Source organism: Chanodichthys erythropterus, chromosome 24, assembly GCF_024489055.1.
Source record: "Chanodichthys erythropterus isolate Z2021 chromosome 24, ASM2448905v1, whole genome shotgun sequence".
In the NCBI taxonomy this organism is placed as follows: domain Eukaryota; kingdom Metazoa; phylum Chordata; class Actinopteri; order Cypriniformes; family Xenocyprididae; genus Chanodichthys; species Chanodichthys erythropterus.
The window spans coordinates 20,410,630-20,434,362 of NC_090244.1; the positions used below are offsets into that span (position 1 = coordinate 20,410,630).

General features: G+C 39.0%; 1 protein-coding gene across 8 annotated transcripts in view; it reads right to left on the reverse strand.

Annotated features, from left to right (window-relative positions):
* The window catches only part of tjp1b (tight junction protein 1b), a 163,847-nt gene that overhangs the window by 2,452 nt on the left and 137,662 nt on the right, over positions 1-23,733 (reverse strand). For 5 of the 8 annotated variants that reach the window (XM_067380318.1, XM_067380321.1, XM_067380317.1 and 2 more), the window contains 16 exons: positions 22,161-22,269; positions 20,538-20,757; positions 20,259-20,443; positions 20,001-20,096; positions 19,825-19,907; positions 19,507-19,717; positions 19,070-19,170; positions 16,662-17,015; positions 14,576-14,812; positions 10,191-11,114; positions 8,041-8,132; positions 7,303-7,524; positions 7,069-7,208; positions 5,218-5,641; positions 4,910-5,127; positions 3,969-4,112 (listed from right to left, as the gene is read on the reverse strand). In XM_067380318.1, coding sequence (XP_067236419.1) covers positions 3,969-4,112; positions 4,910-5,127; positions 5,218-5,641; positions 7,069-7,208; positions 7,303-7,524; positions 8,041-8,132; positions 10,191-11,114; positions 14,576-14,812; positions 16,662-17,015; positions 19,070-19,170; positions 19,507-19,717; positions 19,825-19,907; positions 20,001-20,096; positions 20,259-20,443; positions 20,538-20,757; positions 22,161-22,269 — 3,760 coding nt within the window. The remainder of the gene's footprint in view (positions 1-3,968; positions 4,113-4,909; positions 5,128-5,217; positions 5,642-7,068; positions 7,209-7,302; positions 7,525-8,040; positions 8,133-10,190; positions 11,115-14,575; positions 14,813-16,661; positions 17,016-19,069; positions 19,171-19,506; positions 19,718-19,824; positions 19,908-20,000; positions 20,097-20,258; positions 20,444-20,537; positions 20,758-22,160; positions 22,270-23,733) is intronic. The other 3 variants (XM_067380323.1, XM_067380322.1, XM_067380320.1) reach the window with 3 other exon arrangements.

The window sequence follows — 23,733 nt, forward strand, 5'->3', positions numbered from 1 at the left end:
TCCCGAAAATAACAGAAAAATAAATACAAAAATACAGTATAATGACTGGAGAAATGTAATGTATTTTTGCACTCATATTTCTGTTGTTTTCGCGAGCTACTGGAACAGTGATAAAGATCGATGGGTTGGCGACCACTGCTCTATAGTATCTGTTAATATTACTTAATGCACCTCACATAACGTGAACTTAATGAACAGTTGTATTTTTATTAAATAAATATTGTGACAAATGTATTGCATATTGTTAGTTGATGCGTTCAAGTGTTAGTTCACCCAAAAATGAAAAAGCTTTTGTTTCGAATCAGTGGTTCGGAGCATGGATCAAACTGCCAAAGTCACGTGATCCATTGAAATTTCAAAACGTTTCGAAGCGCTTATGACATAAAGCCTCGTTTACTGAAATCACGTGACTGGCAGTTTGATACACGCTCCGAACCACTGATTTGAAACAAAAGCTTTGAGGCTTCATGTGTGATAAAGTCGTTATTTAGTTTTTTTGGCGCACAAAATTGTTTCTTGTCGCTTCGTAACATTAAGATAGAACCACTGTAGTCACATGAACTGTATTAAATACAGTACAGTCCAAAAGTTTGGAACCAATGCGATTTTTAATGTTTTTAAAAGAAGTTTCGTCTGCTCACCAAGGCTACATTTATTTAATTAAAAATACAGTAAAAAACAGTAATATTGTGAAATATTATTACAATTTAAAATAACTGTTTTCTATTTGAATATATTTCACAAAGTAATTTATTCCTGTGATCAAAGCTGAATTTTCAGCATCATTACTCCAGTCTTAATGTCACATGATCCTTCAGAAATCATTCTAATATGCTGATCTGCTGCTCAATAAACATTTAATGTGTACAACTGTACAAAATATGTGTGTACAATATTTTTTTTCAGGATTATTTGATGAATAGAAAGTTCAAAAGAACAGTGTTTATCTGAAATCTAATCTTTTGTAACATTATAAATGTCTTTACTGCCACTTTTGATCGATGTAAAGCATCCTTGCTGAATAAAAGTATTCATTTCTTTCATTTCTTTTCAAAAAAATAAAAATAAAAATTCTTACTGACCCCAAACTTTTGAACGGTAGTGTATAATGCTACAGAAGCTTTGTATTTCAGATAAATGCTGTTCTTTTGAACTTTCTATTCATCAAGGAATCCTGAAAAAAAAAGTACACAACTGTTTTCAACATTGAAAATAATCGTAAATGTTTCTTGAGCAGCAAATCAGCATATTAGAATGATTTCTGAAGGATCATGTGACACTGAAGACTGGAGTAACGATGCTGAAAATTCAGCTTTGCCATCACAGGAATAAATTACTTTGTCAAATATATTTAAATAGAAAACAGTTATTTTAAATTGTAATAATATTTCACAATATTACTGTTTTTTTACTGTATTTTTAATTAAATAAATGTAGCCTTGGTGAGCAGACGAAACTTCTTTTAAAAACATTAAAAATCTTAGTGGTTCCAAACTTTTGGACTGTACTGTATGTCTTTAGTAGCTTTCTGGACATCTGAATGTGTTGATTATCTTGCTGTCAACGGAGGCCTCACTGAGCCATTGGATTTCATCAAAAATATCTTAAATTGTGTTGAAAGAAGGTCTTTACAGGTTTGGAACAACATGAGAGTGAGTAATTAATGACAGAATTTTCATTTTTGGGTGAACTAACTCAAACTAATGGGACCTTACTGTAAAGTGTTACCAAAATATACAAAAATCTAATATTATTAATTCTAAAAATATTAAACAAAATAAGTTTCATAAATCACTGTTGTAATATTTCAGTGTAAAATAAAAATATTTAAAGAAAGTTAATTTAATAATCAAAATGGTAACACTTAACAATAAGGTTCAGCCATGTGATCAACTAAAGACAAAAAAAGGAAAACCTGACCACACCCCCAACCCCATATATTGAACCCTGGCTAACATGCTAATAGTGTCCTGCAGATGGCACCACAAACTCATGGAGACGTGCAGTGCTGTTTAGAAGCAGTCAGCGCAAGAAATGTATTAGAAACGTAACATTTTGCAGTTTAATTAGTAATTGTTTAAGGCCATTTCGCAATTTCAATCATTCTTTTCTCGGATGTACGCAATTCATATGGATCATACTTTACAGGGCGGAAAATAAGGAAATCCATATAAACTGAAAAATCACATCCCTGAAGCTTCCATTTGTTAACATTAGCTAACTACAATAGTTAACATGAACTAACAATGATAGCATTTAATTTTTTAATACATTATTAAAATCTAGGGTTGTGTCTGTTAATATTTCATGAACTTGTGTTTACACTACACCGTTTTCAACTAAAAACAAGACTTAATGCGTTTTGGTCGTTCAAACAACAGCGTTTTGGAGGCCTGAAAATGCAAACTTGAACGGGTTTCAAAGTGCAAGTTTTAAAAAAATACTTTATCTCTGTCTAAACTTCAAAAACTCAAATTTGTGAAAACAGTGACTTTATATACATACATATTACGTGTTCAGTCTATAGGCACATAGTGTTTCTTTACAAAGCTACATCGCCACCTACTGGCCTGGCAGCATAATACAGGGTTTTTTTTTGTCGATTTTGCGTATCCGTGTGACTGGGGGTCATTTTGACAACGTTGTCACCTGTACACGAAAAACGCAAAGGAAAGACTATAGTTTTTTAGCACATTGTTGTTGTGTAAACTTATCTTATTGAAAAGTGTTACCATTTTAATAATTTAATCCGCTCATGTGTAAATGAACAGTGCCAAACTTCACTCTTAAACATGCAGAACATATATTTCATAAAGTAGATTTGTGTTTTATTTCGATTAATCGTGCAACCCTATTTCACACTGCAGCTAAATTCAGTTGTCACACCTTTTTGGGTGCTTAATTCTCTACACACAGTTTGATTATTAACAGGAGTGACAACTGAATTTGCTCCGGGGAAGACTTCGAACAAAAATAGAAAAAATAATTTTCTATTAACTGCCTGCAATGTTATCACCATGTCAACCATCACGAAGTCAGGAGTGACTCCTGTATTCTTACAGACAGAACTGGCTGAATCCCCTAAATTTGGCTGTTATTCCCAAAACATAACACTGAACCTAATTACTCTGTTTAGACTTGCCCTTTTCACACTGCAGCTAAATTTGGCAGTCACTCCCATTTTGAGCACTTAATTTAGTTCTGTTCACACTTGAATTCAGTTATTTACGGGTGTGACAACCAAATTCACTCAAAATACCAAATGTAAAAGAGGTTAATTTGCTGGTATCCATATTTCTTGTTTACAGCCACAAGACACCACATTATCACCATGCCGAGATTAGGAGTGACTCCTGTATTTGTACACAACAATTTAGGTGATTCAGTTCGGCAAATTAAATTAATGTTTGTCATTTGCAACATTTTCCCAAAACCTGATCAGACTGAACCCAATTACTCTATTTTCACACTGCAGCTTAAATCAGTTGTCACTCCTCTTTTGAGCACTTAATCCAGTTCTGTACACACACAGAGTTTGGTTATTTATGGGTGTGATAACCATATTTGGTTAAGCAAAAAAGGTTAAAAATAGCAAATGCCATATGGCATCCATATTTCTTGTTTACAGCCACATGATCAGAAGCAATTCTTGTATTCATCCACACAGGATGAGAATTTAGAAGGAGTCACTCCTGGATGTCTTTCCCAAAAGATGTGGTCCGTTCCAGTCACATTAAACAATATTTTATGGATTAATTGTGAATGAATAAAAGCTGAAGAGACATTGGTGATTGAGACCGGTGATAAAACGATAAAAAGCGTCATGTGATCAGGATGGCTGTGTGAGATGTTAATTCAGAGAACCCAGAAAATGAAACAAAACCTAAAGATGAATAAGCCTCTTCCAAGATCGCTTCAATCCCGATCCCAAAAGACCCATCAAAGGACAGAGAGAAAGGACAGCGTACCCGACGAAGAGTCGGAGGATTTTAGAGCAAAAGACCAACCATCAGGGGTCATAGACGCACAGTGTGGGAGACGCAGTTCCACGGGCTTCAGGAACTTCAGACCATGAGGGCCGCACATCACCAGGGGACTGAGTAGAGTTTCACCTGTCAAAGAATACATGGTAAAATAAGTTTCACAGACAAACAATTCAAGAGCAACAGTGCACCATTCTTTCAAAACCTACACTACCGTTTACCTCAAAGATTGGGGTTGATAAAGATTTGGTAACACTTTGGTATGAGGAACACATATTCACTATGACTTTTGCATCAATAGTTAGTTGTTGTAGCGTTTAAACGGATAGTTCACTTTCAAATTAAAATTACCCCAAGCTTTACTCACTCTCAAGCTATCCTAGGTGTATATGATCTGAGATATATTAATAAATATCCTGACGTGTCCTAGCTTTATAATGGCAGTGAATGGGGGTCACGAGTATGAGCTGAAGAAAGTGCTTAGGGAAATTTTAATTTGAAAGTGAACTAATCCTTTAAGTTTAGGTATGTGGTAGGATTAAAGGATGTAGGCAAACAGGTTAGTTTGCATGCTGAACAATTCAGTCATGTATGCAAACGACAAAAAGTTAATGTTTATGGAAACAAGTTAACATTTTGCTAACATTTTGTCATGCACTGAACTTGATGTGAACGGCCTTGAACAAAACATACTGTGCCAAATGTTATTGTTAGCAGACAATGTTTTTCTTTGTCTTTGTAGCTAGTCTTTCATGTTTTTCTAAAGTAGTTTTTGTCCTAATGTGTGAAGTGTAAATGCACATCAAAGCTAAGAAACCCTACAATACTTCAAACGAACAACAACAAAAAAAACATACTGAAACAAAACGCAAGCAGAAAAATAAAACAAGCAAAAGTCAACAGCTACTCTGCTGAAGGATTCAGACCTTTCTCTTTGTCCAGAGGGGGCAGAATGCTGTTGTCCCTGCACACTTTGAAGTAGATCTCCTGCTCCACACTATCTGGGATGGCTCCTTGCGGGATAATGATGCTGACTCCTGTCTCAATGGAGCTCAAGACCCCACCGTTACAATTAAAGATGCCCCGTGCCGTGGCAACCACCGTGTGACCTTCATCTTCATCATCGTCATCCAGTGCACTAGGGCTAGAAAACAGATGACAGTGAGTTGTCCGCTAAACAGAGGAAGTAAATGCGGCTCTGGCTGATGTACTGGACTGGCTTTCATCATCTTACCTGACGGGGATGGCCTTGGGGATGGCGTTGATGTTGTTGTGCTGATATTTGGGCCTGTTGTCCATGGTGCGCGTGAACGTGTCGACCCCGCTGTCGGTGTCCTGGGGCTGGGGTGAGATTTGAGGTTTCAGGTTGTTGTTCACACTAGGTTTGGACTGTGTGTCGTTGGGAAGCAGGTTGTGGTTGAATTTGGGGCTCTCGAACTTGCGCTCGAAGGGTCGGGCGGTGCTGGTGTAAGGCTTGGGGACGTAGCGGTTGTAGCTGGTAGGGACACCTAGCGTTTTGGGAGGGGCGTCAGTGCCGTTAACAGAAGACTTCGGGGGCAGGTAGCTGGTCTGGATGGGATCGTCCCGGGTGGGAGCTCTGAGAGCCGACAGGTCTGGTTTGGCTTTGGGGGAGCTGTGAGGATCTGGCAGCGAGTTCACTGGAGATTAGATGATATTCATTTTAAAATCAATGCATTTAGTTTTTGCTGTGGTATCAAAAGCACACAATTTCATTGGTATTGGCATTGATTTCTGAAATTATGGCAATATATCATTCACAATATGGCCATTCACTCCGTGAGAGGGTGCTTCTTCAACTTTTATTTTTCATTAAAGTACTTAATCTTTTTATTTTTGTTATACAAGTCACATTTAAAAGGCACACTTTGTAAGTTTTCACCACTAGAGGTCGCTTATTCAAAACTAAGGCGTAGCTTGATGACGCCTTGATTTTGCGGAATCATGGGAGGTGTTGTCTTCACGTCTACAGCCAGTGGAAAAGAATCTAACCGGACTCGCTAATGTATTAAAGATTTATTAACATGACTGTAGTATAAAGCGGGGTGTGGCTGAAAGCCGTTGTGTGTTGAAAGTTGTTATAATGCTACTCTGCATTCGCTCGGCGGCTGATATGAAACACGTGTTGCACACTGCAGTAAGCTGGATTGATATTAATCATGGTAAAACATGGTACTTGCGGTAAATCAAGAAAATGCGATTCAAACAATAAGACTAAACGCGTTGAGCTATATAACAATTTGTTTCTGTCGATGAATGTATCTAAACAGTTGCTCGCCTGTCTAATAAAATATAATATATTAAACCGTCTTTGATGTTTCCATAGTTTCTTCAAAATAAAATGAGAAATCGAGGGTAACGTGAGTATGACGTCATTGATAGGCAACGCACGGACACGGTCCGTGTCCTGGTTAAAATTGCTTATTTCTCTGGATTTAAACATTCATGGAAACATCTGGGATAGTGCAAGTACACAAGTCAACAAAATATATAACAATGTTCTAGTGATTTTTGGATATTTTAATCCAAAAAATCTTACATATTGTGCATTTACACTGTCTTGGCAACTTTTATCATGATTCATTTTTTGCTAATTTTTGAATGTTTATATTTTAGCATTTGAGCTACACTTAAAAAAAAAACATTTTTAATGATTTATTACATAAAAGTAAAAAAAAAAAAAAAAAAACACTTTATGGTGTGAAATTACTCCATAATTAAAAATAAAAATAATAGTTTTTCAATAAATAATAGTTCGCTAATCAAGCCTGTTGGGTTTGGGTTTCCCAAACACACAAAAGTATTTTATAGCGCATTTTCAGTCATTTTGTAAAATGATGCTATAAGTGTGAAAATATTAGGTGTATTTTACATAAAATACTAGCTATGAGTTGGACATTTTATTCCAAAAATGTTTGAAATTAAGAAAAAAAAAAATGGCAGAACTCTCCTGTAATGTTAGTATAAACACTGCTGGACAATAAGTAGTAACATAGTAAATATAAAATATATAAATTTAATGGCCAAAAGTACCACAATAGAAGAAACATCCGAGACTCATTCTCACCCTCTATGTTGCTGAGTTTGGGCAGGGATGTGGGTGGAGCAGCAGGTGTGGGCTGGCTGTATGGAGCAGGCGACGGGTTGACGGGCGGCAGAGGCTCGTACCTCTTGTCCACAGGACTCACCTTCTCCGCAGACTCTGTCCTGAAGTGGTAAGTGTTTGGAAGAGTGTGTATGACATACACAAGAGCACTGCCAATACAAGAATAAGTAATGTCTTTTTAGCATTAGACGGTACCTGGCGAAAGGATATCCTATCTGAGGCTGAGATGTTTTGGCCGGCTCGTGGAAGCGATTGACTCCAGTGTTGGGTTGACTCACGGCCTTGTTGTCAAAGCTGCGGCGGTCAAAGTACGACAGTTGCTTCCTGTAGTACTCTTCATCTTCATCGGGGTCATAGTGGTTGGAGCGGACTACGTCGTCCCCTACACGCGTCTGAGGTTTCTGGGGCTCTGGAGCTCTAGGAGAAGAAAATAATCAAAATGAAAAAGTGCAACTTCATATTATGTAACATCTAATGGTGATTTCCAGAATGGAAGATCAACCAGCAGAGGGCACTACAGGACTACATTTGCATAATTCACTACAATACATTTCTGCACTTGTGTGAAGATAGTGTGTGAAACACAATGCAATTTGAAACCAAACCTTTTAAACAATAAAACAAATGATTAATTTGCACTTTGAATCCAAGTTTGTATATGAATGTGGTAACTTCCAATCAAATAGCTGATATTACTTCTGGTTTACACCACACTGTCCGGATAATGACTCTTCCAGTCAATTCAGACTAAATAAAGCCTTGGTTGAAGGTTGTAGGTGTACATATACATTGAACTGTAAAAATATTTCACTTTTTACTGTATTTTTGATCAAATAAATGCAACTTTGGTGAGCATAAGAGACTTCTTTCAAAAACATTAAAATCTTAACCGACTCCAAACTTTAGACTGGTAGTGTCAGTATGAGTTTGTACCTGTAAGAGGGTTTCTCCTGCTCTAGGTTGCTGAGAGAGTTGGCTTTGAGCACAGGACCGGGGGTGCTCACAGGTTTTGGGAGATCTGTGGGCTGAAGAAGAAAGTACATCCGTTTTATCAACACAGTGTCACTACACAGCAAAATCCCCAGAGTTAAATCAACTCTGCTCAGAGAACATATGGTCCCTCTCTACATAGAGTTAAAATAACACTGAAGCAGAGTTACATTTAATGAGATAACATACTGTTTGTGGAGTTGTTTAATCAGATCTTGAGAGGTTTAATGTATATTATCTTCAGTTGGGTTCATCTAAGGCTGTGGCTGGAAGTCCTTTGTGGTTATTGTGGTTCTCTTCAGTGATTATGCTTGTTAACAGCAGGTGTTCATCACTAATGCTCAATCATAACTTAATCACTTAATTATCTCATTAACTTTAACTCTGCTTCAGTGTTACTTCAACACTATATAGAGAGGGACCATATGTAATCTGATCAGAGTTGATTTAATTTTACGGCGTATTTTAAAGGTTCCTAATTTTGTTTTCGAGGTCTCCTACAATAGATTTACATGCATTCAAGGTCAAAAAAACACTTTAATTTTCTCATAATATATATTGCAACATCACCTCATTTCTCAGTGTCTGAAATGGTTCAATAAAGGATTCAGTCCCTCTAAACACCTCCTTTCCGAAAGCCTACTCTACTCTGACTGATCTGATGACCCCTGATTGGCCCAGTCTGTTGTGATTGGTCTATTCTGCTCTGATTGGCCCAGTCTGTTGCGATTGGTCTACTCTGCTCTGATTGGTCAGATGACCCAGTCTGTTTTGTCTGGTCTACTCTGCTCTGATTGGCCCAGTCTGTTGCGATTGGTCAACTCTGCTGTGATTGGCCCAGTCTGTTGAGATTGGTCAACTCTGCTGTGATTGGCCCAGTCTGTTGCGATTGGTCAACTCTGCTGTGATTGGCCCAGTCTGTTGCGATTGGTCAACTCTGCTCTGATTGGACCAGTCTGTTGCGACTGGTCAGATGGCCCAGTCTGTTTTGTCTGGTCTACTCTGCTCTGATTGGCCTAGTCTGGTGTGATTGGTCAGCTGGCCCAGTCTGTTGCGATTGGTCAACTCTGCTGTGATTTGCCCAGTCTGTTGCGATTGGTCTACTCTGCTCTGATTGGCCCAGTCTGTTGCGATTGGTCTACTCTGCTCTGATTGGCCCAGTCTGTTGAGATTGGTCAACTCTGCTGTGATTGGCCCAGTCTGTTGCGATTGGTCAACTCTGCTGTGATTGGCCCAGTCTGTTGCGATTGGTCAACTCTGCTGTGATTGGCCCAGTCTGTTGCGATTGGTCAACTCTGCTGTGATTGGCCCAGTCTGTTGCGATTGGTCAACTCTGCTGTGATTGGCCCAGTCTGTTGCGATTGGTCTACTCTGCTCTGATTGGCCCAGTCTGTTGCGATTGGTCTACTCCGCTCTGATTGGTCAGATGGCCCAGTCTGTTTTGTCTCATCTACTCTGCTCTGATTGGCCCAGTCTGGTGTGATTGGTCAGATGGCCCAGTCTGTTTTGTCTCATCTACTCTGCTCTGATTGGCCCAGTCTGGTGTGATTGGTCAGATGGCCCAGTTTGTTACGATTGATCTATCGCTTACAGTGCATGTGTGAAACGAAAAGGCCATTACGATATCTGAATTTCAGCTCCGGAGGCTTCATTAGCACTTGCTAAACAGTGATATGAACAGCAACAATGGCGTCAGCTTTACCTTTTCAATTTGAGGGCGAGTCGAAGTAGACGTTGTTTGTGGGTAGGCAATGAAGGCCATAGGCTAGCATTGGCAATGCCAATTTGTTTCAAATTATTGACGACTATTGTTATTATTCTTACAGAATCAGTTCTTTCTTTTGGGAAACAATTACTCCATTTATCTGGACTTTGTGAATGTAAAAGGTCTGCAAAGTTTTAAAGATCAAACAGCTGTATTACACAATACATGAAAGGTAATATCTGAAAAAGCATAATAGGGTGCTCACCACAATATTAAGCTTAAGGCTAAGGCGTTACGCATGTTGCAAATAAACATAATAAATTGTTATTTAACAACATAGTGCTCAATGGAAAAGTGTAGGTTCAAAATCAAGAGGACCGAAACATACCCTAATTCCAGCTACATCCGCTGTGTCCTTGGCTCGGTCTACGGACACAGAACGCTTGTTCTCGAACATTTTGACCCTGTTGAGCACAGACTGGGGCTTCATGGCAGGGTCTTCATCATCATCATCCCTGGGAGGAGGCGGCAATTGTTTGGAGGCTGCCGGGTGAGGCGGTTCCCCTGGAGACAAGATGGCCTCAGGTTTGGGAGGCGGAGCGGGAGGTTCCGAGTTCATCACAGGCTCGTGCTGGGCTGCTTTATACGCTCGGTTCGGAGGGCCAGGGTTGTACGAGGGTCTCATTGCAGTGTCACCGTAATACTGCTTTGGCGGATCTGGGGAGCGATGCGCGTTGCCTGGGAAACCATGCGGCTCGGACTCGAAAGGTGAGCGGGCATCGTAGGTGGCCGGTGGGGGCAGAGGCGGGGGCTCTTCATAGCGCACCGGTGCAGGTTTAGAGTGCCGTGGCCGGTTATCATAGCCCATTTGGGGCACACCATCATACTGGGACTGAGGGGGGCTGAAATCCCGGGTGGGGCCATCCTCGTACGGAGAGCGGGGTTCGTACCCCAGAGGTGGAGGAGGCGGCTGGTGGCCCTGAGAGTAGCCGGACGCAGGTGGCGGTTGGGGTGAAGTCTGCTGCTGGTCGTAAGGGGGCCACTGCTCATTGTAGTGAGGCACGCGGTTGTCGTAGTGCAGGTGCGGGTCGTAATTGTGAGGCTTTGGTTGTGCGTAGCCGCCACCGTCATAGCCATAAGGCGGGTGGTCGTACTGGCGGTATGGCTGTTGGTCCTGGTAGACAGGCTGGTGGCTGTAGGATAGCGAGGTGGGGGGGCCTAAAGGTTGCTGCTGCTGCTGGGGAGGGGGAGGCTTCACACCGTGGTTCACTCGCACCGCCTCGTCTATGCTGTACAGATCCTTTTTGTACATCTGTGAGGGATTAAATGTCAACTGTCAGAGCCTGATTGCTAGAAAAGTTTCAAACTGGATATGAGAATTTAGCGCAAAAAGAACCTCAGTCGTTAGAGGAAATGAAAACAGATCCAAGATAAGAATATTTTTAAGGGTGAAAAACAGGCAAAGGATTTAAAATGAACTGCAATGAAATATAAAAATACTAGATTAGCATTTCCTCATGGAAATACTAGTGCTTGCAAGGTGGTAAAGTTTTAGGAGCGGTTTTATGCTTTGGTTGCTGTGTGCAAGAAATCAACACATTGCAAAGCCATTTTAAAAGTGCAAAAGCGGCTATAGATAGTCATCTTAGAATGTTCACTAATATGAACAACAAAAAATGAAAATAAATAAAAGTTAATCAAAAATTCTTTGTTTTACAATTGCAGAACAACTGCATAAGGTTAGAAACAAAACAATATTAGAAGAAATTTTAATTTAAATATGTAAAGAATAAAATGTATATATGTGACCCTGGACCACAAAATAAGGGTCAATTTTTAAAAAAGATTTATACATCACGCTGAATAAATACGCTTTCCATTGATGTGTGGTTTGTCAGGATAGGACAATATTTGGCCAATATTTGAAAATCTGGAATCTGAGGGTGCAAAAAAAAAATCAAAATATTGAGAAAATGTTAAAGTTGTCCAAATGAAGTCCTTAGCAATGCATATACACTCACAAAAATCAATTTTTGATATATTTATGGTAGTAAATTTACAAAATATCTTTGTGGAACATGATCTTTACTAAATATCCTAATGATTTTTTGGCATAAAAGAAAAATAAATAATTCTGACCCATACAATGTATTGTTGGCTATTGCTACAAATATACCTATGCAACTTAAGACTGGTTTTGTGGTCCAGGGTCACATATATACACACATATTTATATGGATGTTTGATAAGTATAAACACAGTGGTGCCTTGCAAGCACTGAAATTAAACTCACACCTGATCAGAAAAAAACAAAACAAAAAACATTAATATAGGATTAATACCTTATATGCAATAAAAAACAAGCATCTTATCAGTTTATTACCCAGCTCTACATTTCTACAGTTTTGATAAGAAGCCCTTCAAAATGTACAACACCTCAACTTGGTTACACTGATTCCTCATCTTTAATAATGAAATCTAATAAATTTATAATATGACCAAGTGGAGCTATAAAGATGTCTTTTCTTGAAAGGCTCCTTCTCAAGTTTTTAAAGTATAGCCTGAAGACAGTAGAGCTGTAAAAGGTCCAACGCCTCCTATAAGACAATTTAACAGTGAAATCCATAAAAGCTCTAACATAACGTCTTCATCTATGAAAAGAAACACTGGTTATGAAGACATTATGCAGAATCAGTTGTTTTCCTTTTACATTGCTGTAAGTACTGTCTGCAGGTTAAATGAACATGCAACTACAGAAGTTCATTCTTGCAAATCAGGGAAAGGTCCGTTTGCAATTTAGTGACACGTCTACAGTGCATCTAGCGGCCGTCCGTACAGTTGTGATTCAGGTCAAAGCCATACGCTATAATTACAGCTATCACTACAGATTAGGGCCAGGCGATACAGCTAAAAACAAACAAGCAAACAAAAAAACAAATTTCTTTTGACGCTGTTAAATATCGCAAAATGAAAATGGAGGAATCATTATTTAAATTAAAACAGCAAAGTACATTCAAAATGCAGTAAAAATAATTGTGGTTTTAACAATCATGCTTTACACAGCTTTTCACTAAATGAACAAAACAAAGCTATATATATATATATATATATATATATATATATATATATATATATATATATATATATATATATATATATATATATATTCTATAAATACATAGAAATTATTTATATATTAACAATACAATAATTTATTAATATCACGTAATATATCTAATATTAAATATTAATTAAATTATGCATAATTTAATATTCAAACTATATTAACATATATGGAAAATTACTTGCATGAAAATATTAGTGCTTGAAGCAAATGATAGCAATATAAAATATTATTTTATAATATTTTTGCTAAAGCATTTCAATATACGGAAAAATATGACTCGTGAAACCTGAAAACTTTAGGTGCTTTCACGCCATGTCGAAATTACCATAATTACGAGCTTCGGACTTGTAAAATGCATTCACATCCTCGTAGAACTTGTGATTACAACTTGTAAACTCAGAATTTTCTGAGAGCTTCGACTTGTACCATGTGCCTGCTGCAGATTAATTTTGGCATTGACGGTGTTGTCATAGAAACACATAATTCCGAGTCCGAGGATGTGAACAGCTGAGAGTAACGTCACGAGCTGCCATCTTTTAATTACGGTAATTACGACATGGCATGAACGCAGCATTTTAGTGACAGCGCAAATGAATCGTTGAATCACATGAATTGACTCATTTTAGTGGACAGTCTGTACTGATTTGAGGAAATGATTCAAATTTGAAAAAGACTCAAATTCTTAAATTCTTAATTACTACTAGGGCTGGGCGATATATCGCATGCGATTGTCACGCGCATTTCGTCAGTAAAGCCGGTTCCCTGATTACCGCTAAATCGCCATCACCTGCTTTCAAATGGAGCGGCATTTAATAGACAGAGCCGTAGATCCCTGACAAGCTACGCAATATCGAGTTCATATTGCAGATGAATCGCCTTCGATAATGAACACGATATTGCGTAGCTTGTCAGTGATCTACGGCTCTGTCTATTAAATGGAGCTCAATTTGAAAGCAGGTGATGGCGATTTAGCGGTAATCAGGGAACCGGCTTTACTGACGAAATGCACGTGACAATCGCATGCGATATATCGGTCAGCCCTAATTACTACCTAATTATCTTAAAACTTTTGTTACATTTAAATTAAAAATGGTATAAAAACGCTCTCGTGGGTCGCAAGACAAGGACGAAAACTAGTCAATTACTAGTCAATAGTCAACCTGCCCACGAAATTTCGCTAATGGGACCGCACCTTAATAACAATGTATTTTCAAATTGAAAGCGCATTAAATTAAATCACAAGTTCACAAAGTTGCTTCGTTTTAAACCGCCATCACAAATATAACATGAATATTCAATATATCGCCCAGCCCTACTACAGACAGAACAAGCTGCAAGAAACATCATAAATTAGGAGCCATGCAAGAGGAAGTACGAGGCACCATGGGAGGAGACTGCACATCTACTTATGCAACGGGCCCTCGTCCTCCTGTGGTGCATGTGTACCAGTTACACAGTGTCTGGCGTAGTGTCAGAGGAACACACGCAGCACACGCGTGGGGTGGGCGGAGCATTCATGCAGACAGTGGAGTGGGAGGAGTCAAAGAAAAGAGTGATAGACACAGGCAAGGTTGAAAAAGAGAGAGCTGGGCTGAACCGGGCCGAAACAGGCCGGGAGCGGGTCCAGCTTCCGGATGTGCTGGTACCTTTGGATCTGGGCCAGGAGGAAGCAACTGGTGGGGGTCGTGTGTTGGGGGCTGAGCGAGCTCAGGTTCGGGCTGGGGGTCGGGAACGGGGACGGGGCTGTTAAGGGAGTCGGCCTGAGGGGTGCCAGGCGGCTCCTCTGGGTTCGTACCCGCTAGTGTTGCGGTGGGTTCGACAGCAGGGGACGCTGCTGCCGCTGCAGAGGGAGGGGGCGGGGAGGCCAGAGCGGCCTCAGCTTGCTGTGGAGTACGGGGCAAAGAGGTTACAGACACACGCCGCCAACAGAACCAGCTAAAAGTAGCAGCTACGACCACCAAAACATCCTTGACTAATGAACAAAGTTTGTCATCTGTTCATACAAACTAGCTCACATGAAGCGTGTATCAGAATGAAATAAGTGTGTCTAGCTTTACAGGAAGCAGAAAAATATTATTGGGCAGAAAATGAAGGTTTACAATTCAGATAATGTCCCAAAGGAAGGTAAATGGCTTTTATTTAATGGGTCATTTCTATTATGCAGTAAAGAGTTCGGATCATATATACTCATACATATTTATTATTATATTAGATTTTTCATCCTGTGGGTTTTCTGTATATCCTAATGACTAACAAAAGCCTCAAAGACTAACTTTATCCCTTTATCAGTTTCTTTATGATATTATCCCCGTGAAGTGACATCAGCACAAACATCAGCAAGCATTAACAACCGATTTTATGTAATTCTTTGATGTTTTGCGTTATTCATTGGTTTGTCTGACTTGAATTGCGTTTCAAAATTAAAAAAAAAAAAAAAAGTAAACAAACTGTTATTTAGCTTATATAACCCAAATAAATAAAAAATTAGCAAGCCAACATGTGTACAAGACACACACACACACACATTATATATATATATGTGCTGTCAAATCAATAAAAAAAATGTTATTAATCCATTTTTTTCTGTCATTAATCACAATTTAAAACATCAGTTTTTTATATTGTAATAATTTCAGTTTCCAAATTAATGTAGAAACAACATAAAGACAGTATATTTTAAATATTTGTTTAATATCTTTTTATGAATGAAAGCCAGTATCACTGATACTAATATTGCTATTGACATCTCTATGAAATAGATTTTTTTTTTTTTTACATTATAGACATTCAACATTACAGTATAACTGAAAGCTACCAATTTCAGCATTTATTAGGCTTTAAAAAATTATGACTTTTAATTTAAGTGAACTTAAAACAATCTTCACATAAAACCATTACCGGTATAATAAATGTCATATTTACCTGTGGAAATATACAGAAATTGCATAAATTTAAAAAAAACTTTACAGTCTTAACTGCATAAAAGATAAATTAAATATAGATTAATCCTTTTTAAAGCTATAAGTTTCTCTGTTACCTTCATTGTCACATTAATGACAGACTCTGGTTTATTAGGCTGCTGTCACTTTAAGACCTGCCGCTGCCGAACATGAAGCAGATCTGACGCGCATCAACTCTTTAAGTTCATTTCAGACTGCTCTTATGAAGATACTCGACAAAACAGGCATTTTGGCATAATTTTGTGTGTTATTGTTTGTTCAAGTCCGAAAGGGAACTCAATACTGGCGCGCGAGTATGTGTGTGTCAAAGACACGACGTTCACAGACAGCGCGTTCTCATTTGTCTTGTGGTGCTTGAATGATTTAAAAGCATTTGTGTGAATAAGAGTGTGATCATATAATGTCATCCCTATGTAAGCTAAACAAATAATGTATTTTAAAAATTAAAACAGCCAAGCTGACACCCTTGTATATACGCTAGCTCTCTTCACTAAGCAATGGCTAATTTTAGATCATTATTTCCCTCCATTCAGTCAATTTCCATCCTGTTAATGTTTTTGTCAGTGTGTGAAGTTTTTTAATTAAGTGCCTGAGTGTCTATGAAGAAATACTTCATCAAATTACAACACAAGCGTATTCATTTTTTAAAAGTTAGAGAGCACTGCATAACAGAAATGACCAACGTAATTCTGAAACTTACAGAAGCCCCATTGAAATGAGCAAATTAACCAACACACACACACGCACACATAATGGTACTCCTATTCCGTACCTGCTGAGGCGCTGCCATCTTAAACCCGGCCGGGTCGATGCGGTTAACCGGCTCTGGTTGCGGTACAGCATGCTGGTAGCTCGGGTACCCGGCTGCGTCCTGGATGACCGGTGGGTCCTCTCGGACAGGTTCAGATGAGCGTGTGATGGCAGGCTCGCTGGGCAGGCCCACCTCATCGTTCATAGTCTCATCCAGCTCCTGGTCGGTGTAGGCGCCGCCCTCCGTATCGGTGTCCTCGTAGTCCGAAGTGTGGCGGCTGTCGGTGCTGTACATGCTGTACTCGCTGCCCGGTGCCGAGAGGTAAGACAGGCGGTCGTCGTGGATGTCAATGTCGTCGTCAGGAGCACCATCTGCCTGCAGGCGGAGAGGGGGAGGGAGGGATGGTTAAGATGAGTTTGATGACCCACAGCAGTGGAAATGAAATGATGGATGGGTGAGAGCGGAAACCAATGCAAAAAAAGCAGGAATAATCATCTCATCTCTGCTTTTTGCTCTTAAAAGTTTTTTTTTTTATTCACTATAATAAATTAGGAATTACATAACATGGCTACTTACTAGAACAACAGAAAAAAAAAAAATAATAATAAATATTTTTTAAGCTGAAATTATTATAGGGTTTCACTGTATATTTTTACCATATCGGCTATTGGCTGATATTATACTTTTTTTTTAATCATCATATCAGATATATATAAGCAGATACTTGTATTCAGATTGATTAAATTCTAATTAAATCAAATAAAAATTTATTCAGATGCTGGCGGTTTTAGTGCTGTCAAAATAAATGTCCCAGTTCTAGCACTTATCAGCCAAAATATCGATCAACATATTTACACTAATTACAAATTAAAGTTATCTAAATGTATTTATTCAGGTGCTGCCATTTTTAGTCCCCATTCTTACACTTATCAGCCAAACAGAAAAACTTAAAGGCAGATATCGATAATTAAAAAATGTAAAATGGCCTTGTTGATATATACGTCAACCAATATTTACAATTACAGTTTTATAATTATTATTTATTCAGGTGTTGGCGGTTTTAACAACATCAAAACAGAAGTCCCATTTTCAACATGTATTAATCAAACACAAAACTTAAAGGGGACATATCATGAAATCATTTAGTGCTAAAATCAGGTCCAACCTAGAAAACGTGAAAAAGGACAACCCAGTTACTGTTTTGGTAAGCCCTTCTCTGAAAGCATGTGAAAAAACAAGCTGCTCAGATGAATCGCAATTTTAGCTGCTTGAGATTCTCCAGTTTTGTTGTTGTTGAGCAACCGAAGCACGAGCTGTTAAAGCTCCGCCTCTTCTGGAAAGCGGGCCTGGAGCAGCAGCTCATTTGCATTTAAAGAGACACACAGAAACTATGTTTTTGCTCACACCCAAATAGGGGCAAATTTTACAAGCTATTATAAATGATCTGTGGGGTATTTTGAGCTGAAACTTCACAGACACAGAAGGTTGAGGCCGATAATTTAAAAAAATCCAAAATATCGGCTGATATATTGGGGTTAGTAATATATATGTCCACCAGTAATTATAATTACAGATATATAATTATTATTTATTCAATTATACAGTGTAACTATAGAAGAATGACCATGACTGGCCATTCAGAATCAAGTATTCCAGACAGCAGTCCAGTAATGTATTGCATAAGACACACAAATGGGGGTGGGGTTGAGTTGATACGGTGGCTGACCCCTCAGCTAAGGTGTTTGGGTCGGGGACTCTAGACAAAAGGGGCTTTCGCAATGGGAAGTTCTAGGAAATCAGTTCTAGGAACTAGCCACCAGGGTGGTTCAAAACTAATTTCCGCCAGGCCTTGTTCCTGGTTGCATTCGCACCAGAAATAGGAATTCTGAAGCGGCCGACAGCAGCGGCATTTACAAACCGGTGAATGGAGGATACCGTGTTGGTTGTGTGTCGTGGGTTTTGTGATAACAGATGGAAGGTAAACGCATAGTTTATTTGACTGAAAGAGCAAAAAGTGGGGCTAAGAGACGAAATCTCTTATGACAACTTGAGCGTTACATATCATCAGGGCAGAGGAAAGATCACAACCCTGCAGACAACAGGTAAATGCCTTTATCACTGTTTTTTCATGTTTGTGGAGTAAATATGTTTACTCTTTTTAAAAATGCCGGGTGCCAGTGTTTGACATACATTTGACCAATAAACGTCACTGATAGTTCCTGTAGCACTGGTTTAGACCCTACCCTGAAGTAGGAGCTAATTTAGTCCCTCAAAAGGAGTTCCTAGAACTAAAATCATTCCTAGTTCTTGTGGTGCGAACACGCCAAAATCCGGGTAAATCAGCCAATAGTTCTATGAAATATGTAAAGGTTCCTCTGGTGCGAAAGCCCCTAAAAAAGTACTTTACACAGAACTGTAGAGAAACTTACCTTGCCCTCTGAGACCCAAACCAACTGGTTCTGCTGCTGCTGAATGGTCTCTTTCAAAGCGCCGTACCACCCGTCATTCATGTTGTTCAAGTTGATGGTGGCTATAAGGAAGTAGAATAGAAGTTAATTCTGGAAGCAGATCACAATATACTAATAACTAACCAAAAGTAGCACTTACAAGTAAATAAGTGGCAACCTATGACTTAAATTTCAGTCTGTTACTTACAAAAAGCTACTTTACACTATGTTTATGGTCCATTTGCATTCTTTCTGAAGCTAATAAAAGTCCCAGACCTTATTCACTTCCATTACATGGACAAGAATGTCTTGTACATGCTTCAAAAATTCTCCTTTTATGTTCCACAAACTAAAAAAAAGTCACAATTTTGCAACAACATGAGACTAATGACATTATTTTGATGTTTGGGTCTACTCACTGGTGAAGAGATGATGGTTGTTCTTTCTCAGTTTGAGCGCACGCTCGTACAGCTTCCGGGCGCTCTTCCTAGACTCGGGACAGAGCCTGGTCCTCATGTTCTTGACACCCTGCTTGCTGTCTGGATTCAGGAACACCACGATGGGGTACCACTGAGCGTAGTTCAGACGATCCACCGCATTGGGGGTGATGTCCAGCACGGCATGCTTGTCCTAGCAGCACAAACAGAATCATGAAACACCAGCCGGGTTTTTGCTCGCGAACAGAGCAGATGGAAAGCAGGATGGCAGTTAACTGAATTATCCGAGTCCATACTCACTCGGTCAATGATCTGTTTAATGGTATGGAGACGGATGATTCCAGAGCTGCGCTGGTCTGTGCCCGCGTCTCTGGGTTCACTCTCTGAGAGGAGGGGAAGACGACAGGTTTATCCAGATTTACCTTCTGAATATTGAAGAAAAAAACTGAGGAAAATCTCATTTACACAAAACTTACTTGCAAGTTCAAAGAGATCAGGCTCCTCTCTCGACAGTTTCTCTCTTGCGACATCCGCAATAGGCCCAAAAATGACCACCGGCCTCAAGAAACCAGCTTTTTATGCAGGAGAAACAACAGGTTAACTAGATTTATACAAAAATTCCTGTCCTTTAATGTAAATCTATCAGATTGTCTCTACTGAACTGATTTGCGAAGCTTCAAAGAAGATGTCTAAACCACAAATAACCATAAAAAAAAATAAAAGAAGTGCCGTACCTTCTCTAAGCACCACTCTTTCATAAGCGGGGAACTTTGTTTGGACGGGCTGAGCAGAAAGGTCCTCTCTGCTCTTCCTCAGGTTTCGTTTGGAGCTACGGAGGCCTCTGAACCTCCAGAAGTCGGCCCGATCACCTCCTGGAGTCTTTGGGAGAGTGTATTGGACACTTGATAGCTGCTCAGCCCTGCAGAGGACACAAAACATCAGTCCAAACTTGAGCGACTCAACACATCAAACACGCATGACTGAATGTAAACTAATACAAATGGCTTCAGTACCTATTCTTGTTGGGGATGATGCCCCGCTCCACCTCCTGGTGGTTTTTGCCAATGCGGATGGCAAGCCAGGAGCCCAGTTTGCCATTGTAAAGGGTGTCAACCACTCTAAAGACCTCGCCCTTGTTGAAGCTCAAGCCGTAGGGCGACTCCTTCTCGTACTCAAAATGGGTCCTGATGTAGAACGAGTCACCTACGTCGGACTCTACAATGCGCCGGTACACTGGGAAGCAAAGACATTTAAATTATTATTATTAATATTTAACAGTCCTGCTAAAAAGCAGGAACCAGTTTAAGGTGGTTTTGCTGGCCAGACTAGCAAGTGCCCAAAATTCCTAAAAAACAGTAAGCTTGGTGGATCAGCAAATCATGTTAGCTGGTTCTCTTCAGTAGGATGATTATTTAATTTCATCAAAGATTTCATCCCTCCACAGCATCTTTTTGCCCTTGGACACTATATTACCAAAGCCAAACTAGTCAAATTAAACATTTCCTTTTACTTCGTGTTGTGAGTTAACGTTCGGTTAACAAGCTAACAACCTAGCTTAGAACAGTGTTAACTGGTTAAAAAAGCTGTTTGGATTCTGATCATCCATTGAGATTGAGGAAAGCAAACCGATTAACCTGCTAGCTTAGCATAGTACAAACTGGTTAATGGAAGTAACTTCAACGCGCAATATGGCGTAATACGTCCCGCCTTCTATGTAAAAGAGCCAATCGTCGATTGATAAAGTCATTGTGTCAATGTAGCTGCCGTTAAAGGCTCCGGTATAGAAACCTGAGAGTCACGCTTAGGACTGCACATGCGCATTGGCTCGTCTAGATGGAAAAATACGCTTTTTAATTCAATTTTAGCAGAAGAAAAAACATTTATGGGACAGTTCAAGTCAGATTTCATTGCTGATTTCAAATATGTTATTTAATTGTGAGTTCGCCATGCAGTTTTTGAGATTTCAGTATAAGATAGGACTTGGTGTTGAATGCCCTAAATAGCTGCCCAGAAGTGTTGCACATATGGCAGCCGGGTGAACAGACTTTCCTTGAAAGGGACTTTGGTAAAACTTTTGATTAGCTAGAATGAAATGATTTTTTCCTGATCAAACATTGACATGGGCAAGGTAACAACTTGGCCTACTAGCTAAACATAATGGTAACTGGTGGTTAAAAAATAATTCTTTTGATTAGCTAGAATAAGATATAATGATAACATGTTCATTTTTGATCAGGCATTGACAACTTGGCCAACTAGCTTAGCGTAGCACTTAGTAACTGGTTACGAAACATTAAAATAACACAAATTTTTGCACATATAGGCATTTAGGCTTTATCCATGAAGATTTGATTGGATGTAATCAAGCTAGGTTATGATATTACTGGGTAAATTAATTTGTCTTTGTAATCTTCTATGATACATTAACATGCTTGTCCTCTATTGCTACTTTCATTTTCTGCCAAGGTCACTACCAAAAAACTATTTAGGCATTGTTGTAACAATCCCAAATAAGTTGTGGTCCATTCTGGAACAGGACACCAACTTTTCTTGATCTAATCAATTCCTGATGGATAAAATCAAGCCCTCCCTAAATCAAGTCATGTATACCAAGACCTGACAGATCACATCCTTACCATCTTTCTTTTTCTGGGCTAAGATGGTGACCTCCTCTCCTTTGGGCAGGTCCAGCAGAAACAGCACGGCCTCCTCACGGATGATGTTTGCAAAATCCACATTGTTTACCTGGGAAGGGTTCGAAGAAAAGCTACTTAGAACAAAAAAACTCCTCTCTAAAGGGGACTCAAAAAATTTCAAGACTTGTTTCTTGAGACAGGTTTATGAAAAAGTGTAATCGTTTGGTGGGTGGTGAGGTTTACAAGTGACATGTTCTGAATGAAGAATAAGCATGTTGGAAAAAGCCAGCGAGGAAAGAAAAAGAGGCTGCGTTTGGCAGCGAGGTGAAGGAAACCAACGTAACCGGGGAAACCATCCTGAGAGAAGGCAAGCATCTTCACACACTGAGGTTTAATGGCAGCTATACAGCACAAGAGGGACATTTTGGAAGGGGAAACCACCATAAAACTAAGACTGCCATTAAAGAGCCCGTAAACACAAGGTTATAAAAGCCGGGACACCAAATCTCCCTTCAGCCACGGGCCTTTAAGAGTCCCAGTCGAGTTATTCATCACAAGAGCTAAATGCCACCACAAACATCTTCAGGCTGAACTGCTGAGAATCTGTAAGAGATGCAATGGCTTGAGCACAAACCAAGCAGGTATCAAAATCAGATAGAAATGCATGTGCGCACACACAAACACAGGCCATGTTTCTACCTGGTATTAAGAAGTGTTTTGGTCGATCGGATCACAAGTGGACGAAGCCAAATACAGGTGTAAACAGGGTCTAAAATGTTTTGAGCTTTTTGAACTTTGTTGTCTGTAGACCCAAGTTTGGTTTGAATAGGGCTGGGCGATACAGCTAAAAAAATTATCACAATATAATGTTTCATATTGATCGGTATCGATAATTATTGAAAAAAGTTTAGTAGAAAAAAAGCAATGCATTTTTAATTAAGGTAAACAATTTTTTTTTTTTGTTTCAAACAGAGATCACAATTCTGAATTTCAACTGAATGAAATAATTTACTAGAACTTTTTTAAAATTTTAAATATATTTGAATTAATTATTTAAAAAAAAAATCTGTTTGGATGAATGATTCAATGACACGCTCATAAATACTCTTATTTCATTACTGGATAAATAAGTGTATTTGAAACAATCAAATGAATAAAGATTCAAAGCCAAATACATTTTTTAACACTCACTTATCGCCACCTGGTGGTGAAACAATGTAATCGATAAATGCATTATTTTCAGTGCGTTCAAGTTTCTTTCAGAAGCTGATTTGCTCTATTTTGATTGATAACATTAACATTAGTATTTATATCTGAACTATAAACTTTTATCTCAGTATTTTTGTGATAATTTTTCACATGGCGATTGTGGATCTGAACTCCACAGCAACTTGTTTGCGTGTCACTGTAGCGCGTCTGTTTGTGATCCAGGGACGGCGCGAGCTTGACAGTTGTTAATGCAACCGAACTTCATGTCTTTTTACATTTTAATGCATTTAAGTGAAACAATATCGAGAGCTATATCGAACATTTTTTCTATCGTTATCGAATAAGACGTACATTCGATAAATAG